The sequence below is a fragment of the Spermophilus citellus genome, assembly GCF_964194105.1.
Source record: "Spermophilus citellus genome assembly, chromosome: 4".
Taxonomy (NCBI): Eukaryota; Metazoa; Chordata; class Mammalia; order Rodentia; family Sciuridae; genus Spermophilus; species Spermophilus citellus.
The window spans coordinates 159,376,659-159,394,302 of record NC_138185.1 but is presented as its reverse complement, the minus strand read 5'-3'; the positions used below and the strand labels follow the sequence as shown (position 1 = coordinate 159,394,302).

The window sequence follows — 17,644 nt, the reverse complement described above, 5'->3', positions numbered from 1 at the left end:
CAGAATCATATAGCTCCCAGCTATAGGATGATGAGAACAAAGGGTTGTGGTGGCTCACACCTATATCCCCAGAAACTCAGGAGGCTGAGGCAGGAGGATCACAAGTTCAAGGCCAGCTTCAGCAACTTATCGAGACCCTGTCTCAAAATAAACTGAAAAAGGGCTGGGAATACGTCTCAGTAGTAAAATGTCCCAGGCTCAATTCCCAGTACCATGAAAATAAATAAGTAAGTAAATACATAAATAAAATGAAGTATTACTGTTGTGGGAAAAAGAAATGTTGATGAATATTTAAAATAATTGATTTCCTATTCAGTTTTCTGTTGGATAAAGTGGTATTTCTCTTGAGATGTACAGGGGTTGTTAGAATGAGGCCCACAAGCAGCTCCCAGTATAAGAAGCTAGGCAACTGTTAGACATGGAAATTTTCCTGCAGGTCCCTTTTCTTTCACTTCTCACCTCCAAAAACTTCTTTCACTTCTAACTCCAAAAGTAAGTCCAGTGGATTCTCATTACCCTCCCTCATGGCGCCCACCACAGAGAAACCATCTTGAAGTAACAAACCAACCATGTATTTATCAACCACTAGTATGTGCAGAACCCAAAATCATATCTTATTTTTAAAAATATGTTTAGTTAAATTTATTTATTTACATGTGGTGCTGAGCATTGAACTCAGTGCCTCACACATGCCAGGCAAGTGCTCTACCACTGAGCCCCAGCCCCAGCCCCCATAACTAATTTTAAACGCAGCTGGAAATCAAAAGCTTCATTAGACTTCAACAAAGACTTAGAAAAAAGTCTCAAAGTCTCCTGAATCCGATGGATCTTAAGTCCCTCCTCAACTCCTATGGTCTTCTCCTCCTTTGCACCCTCATTTATCTCATTCTGTGCTCATGTGACATCAGTCCTATGTTCACACAGAGCCATACATCTATGCTGGCCATCTCAACACTGCAGAACATCACACCAGTCAACTCCACTTATGACACCATGAGTAACCGAAATGGTAAGCAAGGTCCTGGATGTCCAGTAAGATGTGCCACAAGGTGAGTAATAAAGCCTATGCAAACTCAAAAGCCCCAGCATCAATTAAGACTCCAAGGCCCAGTGGTCTGGGGTGCAGCAGGGCTTCTCCTCTTTCAGGTTTTTCAATCCTTGACCTCCACCACTGAGAAAGAGATGCAGCACCACATGGGCCTTTTTGGATTTTAGAGGTTGCATATATTGTAACTGGGATTCTTACACAGCTCTGCTTATCAGATCCATTATCAACAATGCTGTAAGGCTGAGGCACACATGGAGAAAATGAGGCACTGCAGCAGGGGTGGGCTACTCTGCCACTTGGGTCATAGGATCCATTGGGTCCAGTGGCTATAATACCTGGAGAAGGTATAGACTGGACCCTCTCCAAGAGCCTGAGTTATGAAATTTGTGCTTCCCATCATCTCCAAACCAAGACTTGGTTCTCAGGCTGACCACTATACTTGCATCAGGGAGTTCCACTAGAACTATGTTCCACTAGATCATATTGCTTGAGAACCACCATGCAAATAAAGGCACTGCCATATTGACAGGGCTAACAGCACATCTAGGTTTCCAATATGCACAGGCATTGGAAGAACTCTACCTGCAACCCAAGACCTACTGGAGCATCTCTTGGTGCTTCCATTGTTATCCTAACCACAAATGGGCAAACGCAGCTACGAACACACAGTCAGAGCCAAACAACTAAGGGCCCAGACTTTTCCTGCTTCAGTTCTATTAGTCTCCTACTCCTGTCCTCCCAGTGTCACTTTCCAAAATAAACCACCTGCTGGCAGTCCCTAAACACAGGTTCTGTTATCTCTTGTACAGCTGGTTAAGTGTCTGAGGAAGGGAACTCAAGGGGGAAAACAATTTTTTTTAACAGGTCCTGGGGATTCAACCTAGCTCTTGTGTATGCCAGGCAAATGATCTACCACGGAATCTCACCCCCAGCCACTTAATAATTTTTTTATTAAAATGATAATTTTGCTCAAAAGCCAGGAATTCTTTATCTTATGAATGGATCAACTGTACTCCATCTACCAAATAGAATAAAAAAGAAATGAACTGCTGAGACAAGCAATTGCAAGAATGAACCCAAGCACGTGATGCTTAGTGAAAAGAAGTCAAAGGCCACACACTGTATGAATGCACTTACATGACGTTCTGCAAATGAAAAAGCTACAGGACAAGAAATAGATTAATGGTAGCCGGGGACTGGAGGTGAGGGAAGACAAAGAGCATAAAGTGACACAGGGAATTTTCAGGGTGACAGAAATGTCCTACATTTAGGTTAAGTGACTCTATATACTTGTTAAAACTCAACAAACTTTTTGTTAAATTTTACTGACTTGGGGGTAAGGACGACTCAAATCATAACAAGTTGCCATAACACGTATACATACATTTGTCTACTTACAAGAGGCTTTGTTGATCTTCCTTGGACACGGAATCCTAACAAAATTGGTTATAAAACTTCTAGGTTCACTGAGCATGGTAGCACATGCCTTAATCCTAGAAACTCAGACGGCTGAGGCAGGAGGATTCTAAGCTCAAGGCCAGTCTCAGCAACTTAGTGAGACCCTGTCTCAGACAAAAAACTGAAAAAGGCTAGGATGTATCTCGTGGTAAAGCACCCCTGGGTTCAATTCCCAATACCAAAACTAACTCTTAGGTTCATGGTAAAATATGAAGAAATCAAAGGGGAGAAGGCATGTAGATAGGAAAAAGAATTCTGTAAGTTATCAGAGCTGGAAGCTATCACCTTGGAGGTCAATGTCACCCTATCATTTGACAAATTGAAGAGTATACTGAGCCCAGAATGGAGAAATCTCAACTTAGTCCCTGTCACATAAAAAAGAAAATCTGCATCTGAGCTGGAATTAAGAGCCTGATTATGGACTTTTAGGTCAAGGCCCATCTGAAAACACTAAACTTTTTCATTGTTAACATGGCAACCCAGTTTACAGGTCAGAATAAATGTAGGACTCCCCACTGGAGTCTGTGACCTCTACTACACGCCCAGAGCCTAAGTCACATTAATCTTGCCAAGTTCATCCTACAGGAAACAGTCTGAGCAGGGCTCAGGAGGCTGTATTTCTATACTTGGTGAAAATAAGATTTCCTGTGCATCACTTGTACTCATTAATATGTGAGCACTATCTCATGATCATCACTATTAAGGGCATGTATTATCCTAAGGTGCCTGCTCTGTGGAGACTGTACACACCCCAGAAGTCAAAACTCAAAATTTTCCTTTTTATAATAAAATAGCCAGAACTGCAGAAATAGAAAACAACAAAGAAATTACTTTGACCCAGGGGAAGAAGTCAGCCTTAGCACTCCATTTAACTTTGAAGACAAGACTTCATTCTAGAATATTATCATTATCAAAGTATAAAATATATGATTATTCTGGATAACCAGAAGTTAATAATTATATTGAGCTCATTCTGTTTAAGAAAATAGGGAGGTAAGATATAGGAGGAGAAAAGGTAAGTAAAAAATTAATTTTTTAACTTGTACACTTATAAACTGGGCATTTACATTTTCAAGAATTATACATGAACCATTTATTCCTTAAAGATATTAAATGACTGTACTACTGTAGACATTTTAAAAACAGAATTCACTTTGTCATGTTTATAAAGGCACCAACCACACTAACAAAACCTTACGTGTATAGGTCTTTAGATGATGTCATTTTACTGAATGGGTAAGGGCTACAGTACAATCATATATCAGGCTGGGGGTATAGCTCAGGGGTAAGGTGCTTGCCTAGAATGCATGAGTCCTGGGCTTGAGCCCAAACATCAGGGAAAAAAAATTAACTTACTGTATGCAAATATGATTTAATTTGGTGATTTAGTGATTAAGCACAGACTTTATGTTTGAAAAAAAATTTATACATACATTTAAAAAAACCTCTTCAGGAGTCTCTTGAGGATGAAAGAGATGACACACGATGACATAAAACCTAATATGTGGAATTATGACTGGCACATATTAAGTGCTCTACTTAGTAGCTGTTATTATTGTGCTATTCTTTGAGAAATATATTTTGCCATCAGACTTTGTCAAATGTTTGTAAGAATAATTGCATGAATGAGGTCTGAATTCATAAGATATTATTGCAAATGGGTATAAAGCAACATGTGAGAAAATAAAAAGAACAAAAGGTTTGAATTAGCCAGAATCTGGATTTGAATAAGAGCTGTCCTTCCACAAATATTTACTAAGTGCCCACTAAATGCAAGGCTATGGCCAGGGTTGTAAGGTTAGAATGGTGAGCAAGACAGCCTCAGTCTCATCCCATAGGGGCTCACTGCTCAATCTCCAGCTGGGGCTGCTTGGCTGTTGCCTAATATCTCAGTGTTTCAGTTTCCCCACCTACATAATGGTGACAATATTTACCTCCATAGACCAAGATTCAGTGAGATCATGTGTGCACTGCCTTCTCAGCCCAGTGCAGGAACTCAACAAATGGTACTATTGTGGACACCCAAGAACCAGTGCCAGCAGCCCCACAGACAGGATAATTTACAAAATTTCTTAGAGCTTGAACATTGAAGAGATTACTCACTGATCAAACCCTGCCTGAATGACTGAAATGATATTCATTTTCAAGAACATCAAGTTCTAAGCAGGTTACTATGATAGTGTTAAACATTTTGATCCCAAAGCATGTGATCTTCCTGCAATTAAGTGTTGACTCATATTTCTATCTTAAAGTCAGCACAAAGTTTGAAATGAATAAGAGAAGGGTTTTTTTCATGAGTGTTCTGAATTGTATGTCATTGATACCTGGCCCTTTGGAAAGATTAGAAAATATGCTAAGATCCTTTCATACAATTTTTACTTTTCTTTCTTAATACATGTGAATCCTAAGTCCTAAACTATGAATAAATTAACATCTGTGATTGGCATATATTATGGGGGTCTTCTCTGAGACTGTTTTCAGAAAGAACATCACACCTCATGTTTTTAGGTCTGCACTTAACAATTGTAGCTAATTTCCATAGCTAACAATGGTAGTTAATTTCAAAATTAGTTGGTTTTATGCATGTTGCCTAATTCTAACCTTTAGTAGAATGAATGTAGAGCCAGTTATTTTTAAGAGAGATTAATTTATCTTTATAAAAAAGATTTTAAAACTCAAGCTCAACAATTTATAAGAATTATCTTATACCCCCCACCAAAAAAAAAAAAAAAACTAAGCCACTATTATGAAAGAGCCTAAGTAGTTCTTGGGGACTATTCTAATAGAGCCTGACCTCTAGAAACATTTATGTGCCATGTATATATGATGTACACAGACGGTACTGTTGGGGGTTTGTTTTACATACAAAGTGAAGGTAATAATATTTGCTTGGAAACTTTAGAATTTGAATGTTGAAAATGAAATACTCACTTCCTCACTGACGAATTTCCACTCCTGCTTCAGTTCTTCACTCCACATCTCCCAGACTTTGGCAGCCTGTAGCACACTGAGCCACTTCTCCCACAGGACTGACAGGCCTCTGAGCACACACATGCCATCCTTTTCTGTGCACCTGCGCCTCAAGTGTCTAAGGACCTGTCGCAGCTTCGTGAGCTCTTTTCTGGTTGATTTGAGATTTGACACCAAGGCCTTAAGAAAGAAAATAAAAGAACAACAGGGATATAATGTCTATTTTTCCCCCTGTAACATAGAAACTGTCTTAAATCTTCCACAGTATTATGTGACCATTTTTTAATCCTTTTGCAAGTCAATTTGGGCCAGATAAGAATTATCCATGAACTATATTCTTCATGAATTTGGGACTATGAGAACAAATAATGACCCATAAATCTAAGAATGCACTTTCAAAGGTAAATATCTGAGAATTACATCTTGTTATTTTAACTTGAGTCTCATATTTTACTAGATAATTTATCTGTACAATGTTTCCTATATTAACCATCAAAAAATATTCAGGGGTGCTCGTCCCCCCTTTTTCTTCTTTGCATTTGGTAGATATTATCAATTTAGAATGTTCTCATCCAAATCCAAGCAGCAATAATACTGTACATTCTAATAAGCAAATAAGCAAAAATTAAAATTGCTTAGTAACATGGTCTAAGAAGTGACCAGAAATCAGAGCTTAGGACAGGTGCCTGACTGCTCAGTGGGCGACAGGCTCTACCATTGATCCAGCAGCATCCCCTGAGATAATGAGAAAGTGAAGGTTTACAGAGGACAGAATGCTACTAGGGGAGGACTATACTGTGAATCCAATTAATTAAATATCTTAAAAACCACAGTTTCATTTTTCTCCTCCCTGACTTCTGGTTTGAGGAACTTTCTCAACTCAGCCTGAAGATTTCCATGGGCTGTGAGAACCACATTTCCTGCTGCCTCCACGTGCATGATCTTCTGAGTTTTGTGCACAGACTTACAGAGACTGGCAAACGCGGTTACCTTGCTCTGTTCCAAGCGCTCTAAAGCTTCCTTGTAAGACACTGGTAACGGGGACATGGACTGCCTGAGAACTGTCTCCATTTTTCTGAGGTGAGTACAAATGTACTCCTTGATATTTCTGTAGCGTTTGTAGTTCTCAAGACACCTGATGAGGCACAGTTAGAAAAAAGAGTGATATTACATTTTATGGAACACGATAAATTCTGAACTTCCCAGGATGAATTCTCCACATTCAGTTTTATATAAAGTTTTTTTTTTCTATTCAATGCATTTCAACAGGTTTTCATTGACTATGCAACCCCAAAGGGGCCCAGGGATGGCTTTAAATGCAAACTTTAACAGGCATTTAAGGCTGCTCTTAAAATACCTAAACTGCAGAGCTTTGTGGATTTTTTTTGATTCATTAATTTCACTTCTGCAATTTACCTCAAGGAATAAATCCTAAATATAAGAAATTTATCCTAAACAAGATAAAATCTTTTGCATAATAATACCTTTTCTCTCACCAGAGTATTAATTAAAATAGCAAAAATTATGTTTAGGAAAAGGTATGATTAAGGAAATTAAATAAGAAACCATTATATAAAATTTTACATAGCAATTATAATTACTTTTTTAAAGTGTTATAATAAAGAAATGACCTAGTGTTATAGGGTAAAAAAATCAAAGTAGGAAATTTTTTATTTTCTATTCAACATAATATTGTGATATGTTAAAAATACCATAAAAATCTTTAGGCAAAATAGATCCCAAATTCCCCACTGAGAACAATAAAGAATCTCTACCACATTTACTTCTAAAAAGAAAAAAACTCCTAAAACAAACTAATAAACTGGCAAGGAATCAAGGATACAAAAATCTATAAAATGAAAATGTTTCTACTAGCAGTGTTTGAGAATACAAAACACCAGGAACAATCCCGATGTCCATCAATAGCTAAGTGCATGCATTTTTCTACAGAAAAGAACATTGAATAAATCTCATGGTCATATGATGAGTTTGAAAAAAATGAAGTGACAGAAGAATAGACACAGTGGGTGTTGGTTTGAAGATCATAAAAAAAAAAACACATCAACACACCAAAAATACAACAAAAAGCAAGGAAGTGAAAAACATCGTATTTAAGACAAGAGATATTTATGAGAGAAGAAAGGAGCATACGAGAAAATTAAAAGTAGGGGCTGGGGCTGTGGCTCGGTGAGAGAGCGCTTGCCTAGCATGTGTGAGGCACTGGGTTCGATTATCAGCACCGTATATAAATAAATAAAGTAAAGGTCCATTGACAATGAAAAGAAAAAAAATTAAAAAGAAAATTCAAATTAATGTCAATCTTTGAAACTTTGAGTACGAAGATGTTTGTTTTATCATCATTCTTTATGTACATCATACACATGCTTGCATCAATATTCTCTATGCACTCAAAGAAATTTTAATATAATAACATATTTACTATGGTTTTCTTTAGTGAACTTTTAAAAAACTTTTACAATTACCCATATTAGCTCTAATGCATATACGTTAATTATTAAAAAAAACAAAACCTTAATTTACGTTCCTAAAGTATTACCTTCAGGAAGAAGACCTACCTTTCTACCATAGCTGCCTTCACTGTGGCCGCCTCCTTCATGGCTGAGTTCTTAGAAACTAATTCCTGTAAGGTACACTGGAATTCCTGCTTGGCCTCGGGCGCTGATATAGTTCCCAGGTTCTCGATGAGGTCCTGGATGTCTGAAATTGTGGATTCCAATTCCCTTTGCTTCCAGCGAAACCTCTCTAGTGATTCTTGTGGATTATGAAGGTTTACTCTCGGGGATGCAATGATGGCTTCCAGGGAAGTGATGATCTCCATCGCCCTGGAGACTGCTTCGTTATAGAGGGTTATATTTTCATAAGCACTGTTCAAGGCATCCTGGAGAATAGGAGATTAAAAGCTGTGACAACATTGTCAAATGTTTTGTCATTATTGAATGTTTGTGTGCGTTCCTAACCTATCTCTGCGTCTTATCAGAGCTGACTTCTTATACTTACGATTTAACAATATCACACTAGTATTAAAAAGGAATTAATTTTCATTTGTATGAAGAAAAAATGGTTTCCAAATTTTCTAAGAAATCATCTAAATTCACAATAATGTCTCATGAATCATGCCCACTGCTATGTGTTCCTGCTCTGGAATTCTTGTACCAGATTACAAATTAAATAAAACAGTAAAATACATTTAATATGTATAACTTTAATCAGTATCTGTAAACAAATGAAAAAAACCCCAAAAAACTCCAGATTGTTTGTGTCTTGAAATTAATAGCTATGCTATTACCTTTAGTCTGGGCACATCACGGAATGTTTCTAGACCTCAGTCTTCTAATTAAAATAAGAAATAGCAGGGTATGGGCTGGGCATGGTGACGCATGCCTGTAATCCCAGCAGCTCAGAAGGCTAAGGCAGGAGGATCATGACGATAGAGCCACCCAGGGTTTGATCTCCAGGATCACACACACATAAAAAGGTTAATACGTAACTGCATGACCAATGTGATTCTGTAACCTGTACACTCAGAAAAATGAGAAATTATACCCCATCTAATTCAAATGTATGATATGTCAAGATCATTGTACTGTCATGTGTAACTAATTAAAACAAATAAAAAATGACAATTAAAAAAATACATGATTTAATTTTCAGTACTAGAGATTGAACCCAGAGTCTATGTATGCTAGCTCTACTGCTGAGCTATATGACCCTAGCTCCAAAATAAATCACTTACCCTCCAATTCTAATCATATTATTTTGGGTATTTATGTCAATTGTTTCCTGAAATCATTAAAACTAAGAGAGGTTCTCAGATTCCTCAACATCTGCTATGAACCTATTTAAACAACACATTAGGGTTCATCATTTGACTTTACATTTCTGTAGCACTTACATCTATCAAAATATTTCAAATACATTACCTAATAATAACTCTTCGAATTAAAGAAGTTAATTTCCCCATCTTATAAGTTGAATGTGACAGACTTGATAACAATGTGTAAGGTATCATGTAGAGTACAATGTGAAAGATGTCTAAGGTATCTGCCCTCCTATCAAAAGGAAAGGGGGAGTGTGCTGGGGTCACTTTCCCACAGAGGTCAGCAAACATCAACACTACTCCACTCTGCAGTTGGAGCATGAAAACAGCCATCATTAGCCCATAAACAAATGGGTGTGGTTGTGTTCCAATAAAACTTTAATTATGAATCAAGGACTATGGACAGGATTTGGCCCATGGTTCTTCCTTGATTTGATGACTCCTCATCTAGAATCAGATCTCAATTTTAATTCTGGTTCTGTTTTTGTCATAAGATCCTGAGAAAAATCTGAACTTCAATTTCCTTATTGTAATATCATCATCATCGTCATCATCATCATCATCAACCCTGGGAATTGAACCTAGGGCCTTGAACATGCTACACAAGAGCTCTACCACTGAGCCACATCCTTAGCCCTCAATTTTCCTTAAATAGGCTAATAATAGCACCTGCCTCACAGAATCGCTGAGAAGATTAAACATAGAGTGATTAGCACTGTGCCTAGCATATTGTAAATTCTAAATAAATATCAGTTATTATTTGGTGTTCTTCCCTTACACCACACTTCTTCCATCATCTTTTACTATCTCTGGAGACCAAAAAAAAAAAAAAAAAAAAAAACACTACACACACACACATGAAAAAATTTGTTGTGACTTCCATAAGGGCTATGAAGGAAGCAGTTGTAGAGATATCAGATTAGTGCTTTTCCAAACTATAAGGTATTGAATTTAGATATAATTGAGTCAGGATTATAAAGTTGCACTTTTGCAAAGAGCTAACTTCTTGCAAAGAATTGTCCTATAGAACCTGTAACTTCTTTAGACGTACAGATATTAACCATAGTAAAATAAACAAATAAAAAAATAAAACGCCATTAATTGAAAATATGTAATTAAAAAAACTTACCATGCGTAAATCAATGCTTCTGCTAAGCTGTGTCTGAAGCGCTTCAACATCTTGCAATTTTGTCTCCATATCACCAGTTTCAGGAGAGTTTTCTTCTCTTTGCTTCTCGGTAACAGTCACAGCTTTAATACTACACATTTCCTCCTGAACTAGTTCTAGAAATGCTTCACAATTATCCTTCTCATTTTCAATATGTTCAATTCCCAAATTTATAAGCAAAGGCTGCTGTACATGAGATTTAATCTGATTTAAAACATGTAAGGAATTTTCTAGTAGGTCCTGAAAATTCTTTTCATCAATTTCTTTTGGTTGGAATTCTAGTTCTATGTTTTTGACAACCTTCTGTAACTTATCATTTTCTTCTACATTCAGTGTTAGTTGTACTATTTCTTTCTCTTTGAATGAGTCATCCAAGGCCTTGTTTTCACTTAATTTCTTTAGTACCTCATTATATAAGCACTTTGCTTTCTCAATCTTCTGATTCAAAATTATTGCATTGAGCAAATTGCTCTCTGGTGAGGTATCAGGAGCTTTCTGTACTAATTCAGCCCTTTTCTTAATTTGCATATCCATATCCCTTACTTTACTCAGTAATGCTTGATATTTGCCATGTTCTGCCACAAATGTATCCAACTGTCTGATTTTTTCTTCAAGTTTCTTTTCTTTTTCAAATACTTGGGTTTTCAATTGGTTAAGTTGTGAACAGTCCCAGTTTATCCCTGTGTAGTCAAACAGTTCTTTAAGTTCTAATAGTTGTAAGATCTCACATCGAACACCAGTAAGTCTGTCTTTAAGATTATTGAACTCTTTCACATCTTGATTTATGTCTTGGTTAAGTAGTAGTTCCTTGTGCTGTAGACGATCAACCTCCCTCTGAAGACGAGATGTTTCTTCATGGATTTCTCTATAAGAATTTATCTTACGTTCTACTTCATTGCACTTACTCTGAATGAATCTTCGTGTTCTGTTGGCTCTGGTCTTCAGATGTTTCAAATGGTCATCAAGAAATAATCTTTCAAAGACATTTAGATCCTTACAGGTGTTTGCTAGTTCCTGAAGATGTGTTGAGATCACACTTCCAATTTCTTGCAGCTCCTCCTGGGATGCCTTCAAAGTGAAGTGGACATGTGCTAGCTCAGTTTCTGTGGAAGCTGCTTCCATCTTGGAAATGATCAATGCTTCCTTTCTTTGAAGGGTGAGTTGAGCCTTCCCAATCCCTGCAAAGAATTGGCTTCTTTCTTCCAATTTAAATTCCAACTGCTGTGATCTCTGAGTTGATTTTAAAACTAGCATTTGGTATTGACTCTGTAAGTCCTCCAGGAGGCTATTTAAATCATCCCCCTCATCTGCTGTAAGGTTTGGAATGATATCTTTGACCTCCTCCACTAACGACTCCATGACCTGCTGCTTATCCAGAATACCATCATGAGCTATCTTGCATTTTCTGATATGTGAAAGAATGTCATCTGGGAGAAGGCAAATGTAGGGAGTGAGTGTACCCCGCAGATTCTTGACCCACTGGATAGTCTCCTTCATCTTGTTCTTTATGTCACATTTCTTAATCCGATTTTCCACCTCCAGGTTTAATGGATCCAATGTTTCTAATTGCTTCTTCAAATTATTTATTGCATCTTCTAAAATCTTCTTTTCTTTTTCTCCCCAGAACCTCTTCATCTGAAGTTCAGCTTGTGTCTTTAAAATAGAAAACCCATGCTTGATGGCCTGGAGCTCAGTGGCTGAGGCAATGATGCTGTGGCTCCCCTCCTGTTCTTCTAGAGAATTCAGCCTTAACAGTAGACACTGCTGCTGCTCTTGCAGAGAAGTCTCCATGTCTTGGAACTTATTCACAAGGGAGGTGAATTCACCATATTCCATTACCTGCTGCGAATGCTTCTTTTGAACCATTTGTTCCATTTGCTCCCAACCATGCTCAAGCTGCTGAATCTGGTTTTCCATCAGCTTCTTATCCATGTCAGTCACATGAAGTGATAAGCTCTCCCATTCAGCTTTCAACTTGCTTAAAGACACTTTCTCTTTTTCTATTGATCTCAGGAATTTCTTAATTTTGTTCAGATAGATTTCACTGTCCATTGGTCCCCTAAGGGGGAAAAAAATAAAAATAGTGTTTTTTCACATTTACTATTTATTATGCACTAATATATGTTAGATAATCATTGAAAGAAAATGATTCTGCTTTGAATTCACAGAAAAGAAGATTAGGATATCTACAAAAGTATTATATCCTTAAAATAGAAATAAAAATCTTATTTACTGTGGCTTTCAATTAATGGATGACAATGCAGAAAATGCACCTTTAAAATGGTATCATTAATGGGCTGGGGATATAGCTCAGTTGGTACAGTGCTTGCCTCGCATGCACAAGGCCCTGAGCACCACATACAAAAAAGGTATCACTAAAACAAAGAATCAAAGGAAAAGAGTGAAGAGTGAAAAAAACAATGAATATAAAAACAGTCTGTAAACTGTAAAGTGCTATACAAAGGTTAGTCTAGGACTGAGAGAAATTACCATACTATCAAATACCTCTGTTACCATCTTTCTAAAATCATGTTACAGATATTGACTAAGAAGTCAGAATTATTAAGCAAATGTTTTTAGTATAAAGTGTTTTCCTCAAGAGATAGTACTAAAAGTAAACCCATTTAGATATACATATAAAACAAACCTTTTTAATAAAAAATTCACCTATTAAGACTATATCTGGGGCTGGGGCTGGGGCTCAGCAGTAGTGCACTTGCCTGGCACGTGTGAGGCACTGAGTTCGATTCTTAGCACAACATATAAATTTTTAGTTGTCTGTCAACAACTAAAAAATAAAACTAAAAAAATTTTTTTAAAAAAGACTATCTGCCACCATTTGTTATTATTTTAATGGCAAAAGGAGTGCATATATTTTAAAAGAAACAATTAATACACATGTGTGTAAATATATACATATATGTGTGGGTATATATACATATATATTCAATATGTACTAAACTATCTAAACCAATTATGCGAATGCCAAAAAATTATACACATATTTTTATCCTTCCCACAGTTTAAAATAAACTCTTATCCAAAAGAACATTGAATTTCATAGAACTGAAATATACTTTGCAGATATTTATACTGTGAACTGTTTAATAACTTAGTTTGTACAACATATTCAGTAATGTACATTTATTTTTCCAGCACAAAAATCAACAAAGTTTTCTTAAATGGTTTCTGCTATTTAAGAATATTTGAGGGTTGGGGATATGACTCAGTGGAAGAGCACTTGCCTAGCATGTTTGAGACCCAGGGCTCAATTCCCAGCAAAGCAAAAACAAACAACAAAACAAACCAGAATGAGTCCCTCCCAAATTCCTATTTTATCAATAACTTAGGGGTATTAAGAAGTGGGGCCTGGAGGGTAATTACATTATGAGGCCAAAACTCTTATAAAATATGAATGGGTTTAGGGGTCTTTGAGACAGAAATCTCTAGAGAACTGTCTTGTCCTTTCTTCTCTGTGAGGACACAACTAGAAGGTACCATCGATGCACTGGTGAGAGCTTTCACCAGACATCACATTTACCACCATCTTGATCTTTACTTCCCAACCTCAAAACTGTGAGAAAGAAATTTTTGTTGTTTATAAGCCGTGCAGTCTATGGTACGTTGTTATAGCAGCCCAAACAGACTAAGCTAGTTCCACGTAGAATTCATTTCCTAGGAGAGTTTTACAATCATAAGATCCTCTCACAGTATAAACTCTGAAAACTCTGAGCCCGTCCAAGGAAGTGAGGGCTCTGCTTGAATGAAAAGCACACGAGTCCCGTATTCCCACACTTACACTTTTAGACTTTCCTTTTCTGTCAACAAGGCTTTCATCAAGGATTCAACTGCGGTGACATGTTCTTGAAAATGTTTAAGGAGATAATACTGGCTTTCTTTATTTTTCTTCAAAGCAGTAAGCGCCTGAAGCAGATTGTCCAAGTGCTGTGCTGAATATCTTTTATTGTGGAGGGCCAAGGCACTTGCTTCTGTTTTGTTAAAACATTCAGATTGTTCTAGTGGTTCAATGGCTGTTTTCCTTGCTTCTAATCGGTTATATAATTCCTAAAAACAAGCCGCACAAACCAGTAAATCATACATGCATTAATTCATTCATCCATTTTTCCTCTCCTTTCCTCCAGATAACACACCCTATTCTCAAGGTGATATTTCAAATATTTCATCTGCACACAGAGAAACTAAAGTCATGACATCTAAAAGAACTTTTTTCTCTACAATCAGGTTAAAATCTAGACCAAAGTTCACCTGGGTTCAGCATTTAGTATCAATTACATGATCCCACCATCTTAAAAGTTTCTGTAGTTTCTAAAGGAAAATTTATTTTAATTATTTACATACAGCAATAGATGGCATTATTATTACATCTCATATTGTTATTAATTACTACTAATAGTTATTATTAGTAATAATAGTATCTAACTAATAATTATTATTAGTTAATAATATCATATCTCATTCTTAGACACATATTTCCTATTATGTAAACTTGGCTAAAATTGTAGGGATCATTTATAGTTTCATTTTTTAAAATACGTGGTCACGTATTGGATTTTTAGATTGCACAGCTAGAAGTACATAAATATGTTAACGCAGCCTATAAACCCAGCCGCCAAAACAAAGCAGGACCCATGGACTGATCATGAGGAAAAATAAAAAGAATCTGTCAGAATCAAAAAACTACACATGACCACGAAAAGGAAGGATGACAAGTCAGAAAAAATCCAAAATTTTGTTACTGAATAAGTTTTGGGGAACTTTCTGAAAGAGAAAGAAGACGAATGTTCATTAAACCCTTCTACTTGTTAAATGCAAAAACTTATAAAACCTACTGATGAGTACATAATTATACAGTTATCAAATTGATCATCATCAGGCAGAGGTTAAATAAGACTTTTCACTCCGTGCAAGCAGGTTTTTGGTAATTAAAATGCATTGTGCTACCCTGGATGAGCGATGCAATCATGTGGTCAGTGTTTCCGCAGTTCCATACCTCTATCTCTTCTAATTGTTCATTTCTCAGCAGAACATCCAATTCCAAGGGCTGATTTTGCAGCTCGTTGACTTTGTGCTCATCTTCGGCGTTGTTCATGCTTTCTTGAACATGGAGAGGAAATTGTTTTGACAAAACCATTTCCACGTCTGAATTCTGAAAACATAAAAAGATTAATTGCTGAGTAGTCTACCTTCCAAATGAATCATTTTTATTTATCTTGACAAAAAAAAATTGTGATTTCTTCTACTGACTCAGTTTAAGAACTTTAAGGAAGTATAGTTGGGTATTATCAAAGGTGATTTTTTTTTTTCCCATACCATAATGAATACCTACTTGGTACTCCAAAAAGTGAAACTTTGTTACAAGATAGTACAGGATCTTGTGTTGCTCCATTATATACTGAGGCATCATACATAGAGTCTTTTTTTGGATACTGGGGGTTGAACCCAAGGGTAACCACTGAGCAACATCCCAGCCCTTTTTATTTTTTATTTTGAGAAAGGGTACTAAATTACTTAGGACCTTACTTAGTTGCTGAGGCTGGCTTTGAACTTGTTATCCTCCTGCCTCAACCTCCCAAGCTGCTGGGATTACAGGCATGCACCACCACTCCTGGCTCGGGGGTATAATATATAGTCTTAAAGTAACAAAACAGGATGGAAAAGTCAAAATTTCCCAAATTTATTCTTGGTATTCACTATGATACAGAGGACAGATCAAAAAATAGGCACTCACTGTCAGCCATTTGTACTTTAAAATAAGTGGTTAAGTGAAGGAAACACCATGATTTCATGATATTAAGAACAAATGAGAGGCTGGGATTGTGGCTCAGTGGTAAAGCACTTGCCTAGCATGTGTGAGGCACTGGGTTCGATACTCCGCACCACATAAAAATAAACAAATAAAATAAAGGTATTGTGTCCATCTACAACTAAAAAAACATTTAAAAAGAATAAATGATACCTTAAATCAGATAGTAGTAAGAATTATAACCTAGATAGGTGGAACAGCTTATATATGGGCTATATATGGGGACACACATACATACACATAAAGATTTTTTTTTTTTAACTTTAAAAAGTTGCAGATCTTAACAGGTCACAGACATCTCAGGGTACCCACATTCATTTATCCATTCTTTCAACAAGCATTTGTTGAGGACTTATGTGTACTAGGTCCCAGGACAGTAATTTTTAAAGATTTCCATTATTTTGCTAAGATATTAACTTTTATTTCCAGGTAAATTAATAAAAGAAAAAACTCTTGATTTTGCAATATACTTTGTCAGCAGAAACTTTGAACAATTTTCTCTTGGAACAAAATGTTTCCAAAACCCCCAAAAGGTAAAAACTGTTGTCTTAAAATGACTCCCTGGACAGTAATATGAGATGTTAGCAATAAGAAATTAGATGCCGGGATTTAAGGCAACTTTTTATATTACCCTTGTACTTTCCCAAAACCATTCTAAAATTAAAAACCTATTTAAATAAGACAAATATTGCCTGGAACTTCACCTGTTCTAACTGGTAAGAGGGTTCAGCCAGTTAGGGTTTTGAAGTAACACTTGGCACAGTCACTTCTTCAAAAAGGTTACAAATGATTGAAATGATTTGGCAAATTTCCTCCAACTCAATGATTTATTTCACATGAACTTGGGTGAAAGTCTATATGGAGGGCAGCGTCACAGCCGGAAAGATCCAGAAGGACTTGGGGGGACAGGAGAAAGGGGCCACATTACAGGTTTCACCTGGTGGGTTTGATCTGGGCCACAGTCATCTCAGGTACGCACCTGCCTCCTTCCCACCTGATGGTTACTGTTTCTCAGAGCCCCCTATAAACTCACCAGGCACAAGAGCCTGAGCTACAGGCCTAAGTACCAGGCAGTCGGAGAGCTTTATCAATTATTAGTCATCTACTAAGAATTCAGAGCTCTTATCTCTTACCTGATAAACCAGTGCCTGAGGACTGCCGTTACACAGGAAAACCCTAGTGACATTTGTAATGACCGCCTTCAGTGGTCAGAAAAAGTGTCTTTAAACACCTGGAATCACCCCAAGATGCCATTCCTTTACCAAACCCAAGAGCCATTTTCTACCCTGGCAGAAAAGCCAACAGAATCCCTCAAACGAACATTTCAAATTTAAAAGG

The 17,644-nt window shown here is 36.8% G+C and overlaps 1 protein-coding gene across 7 annotated transcripts in view; it reads right to left on the bottom strand.

Annotated features, from left to right (window-relative positions):
* SYNE2 (spectrin repeat containing nuclear envelope protein 2) overlaps positions 1–17,644 on the bottom strand; it is a 336,255-nt gene that overhangs the window by 144,868 nt on the left and 173,743 nt on the right. For all 7 annotated transcript variants that reach the window (XM_081290325.1, XM_081290328.1, XM_081290329.1 and 4 more), the window contains exons 46-51: positions 15,494–15,649; positions 14,282–14,547; positions 10,444–12,541; positions 8,053–8,375; positions 6,467–6,611; positions 5,438–5,656 (exon numbers count right to left, since the gene is read on the bottom strand). In XM_081290325.1, the coding sequence (XP_081146451.1) occupies positions 5,438–5,656; positions 6,467–6,611; positions 8,053–8,375; positions 10,444–12,541; positions 14,282–14,547; positions 15,494–15,649 (3,207 nt within the window). The remainder of the gene's footprint in view (positions 1–5,437; positions 5,657–6,466; positions 6,612–8,052; positions 8,376–10,443; positions 12,542–14,281; positions 14,548–15,493; positions 15,650–17,644) is intronic.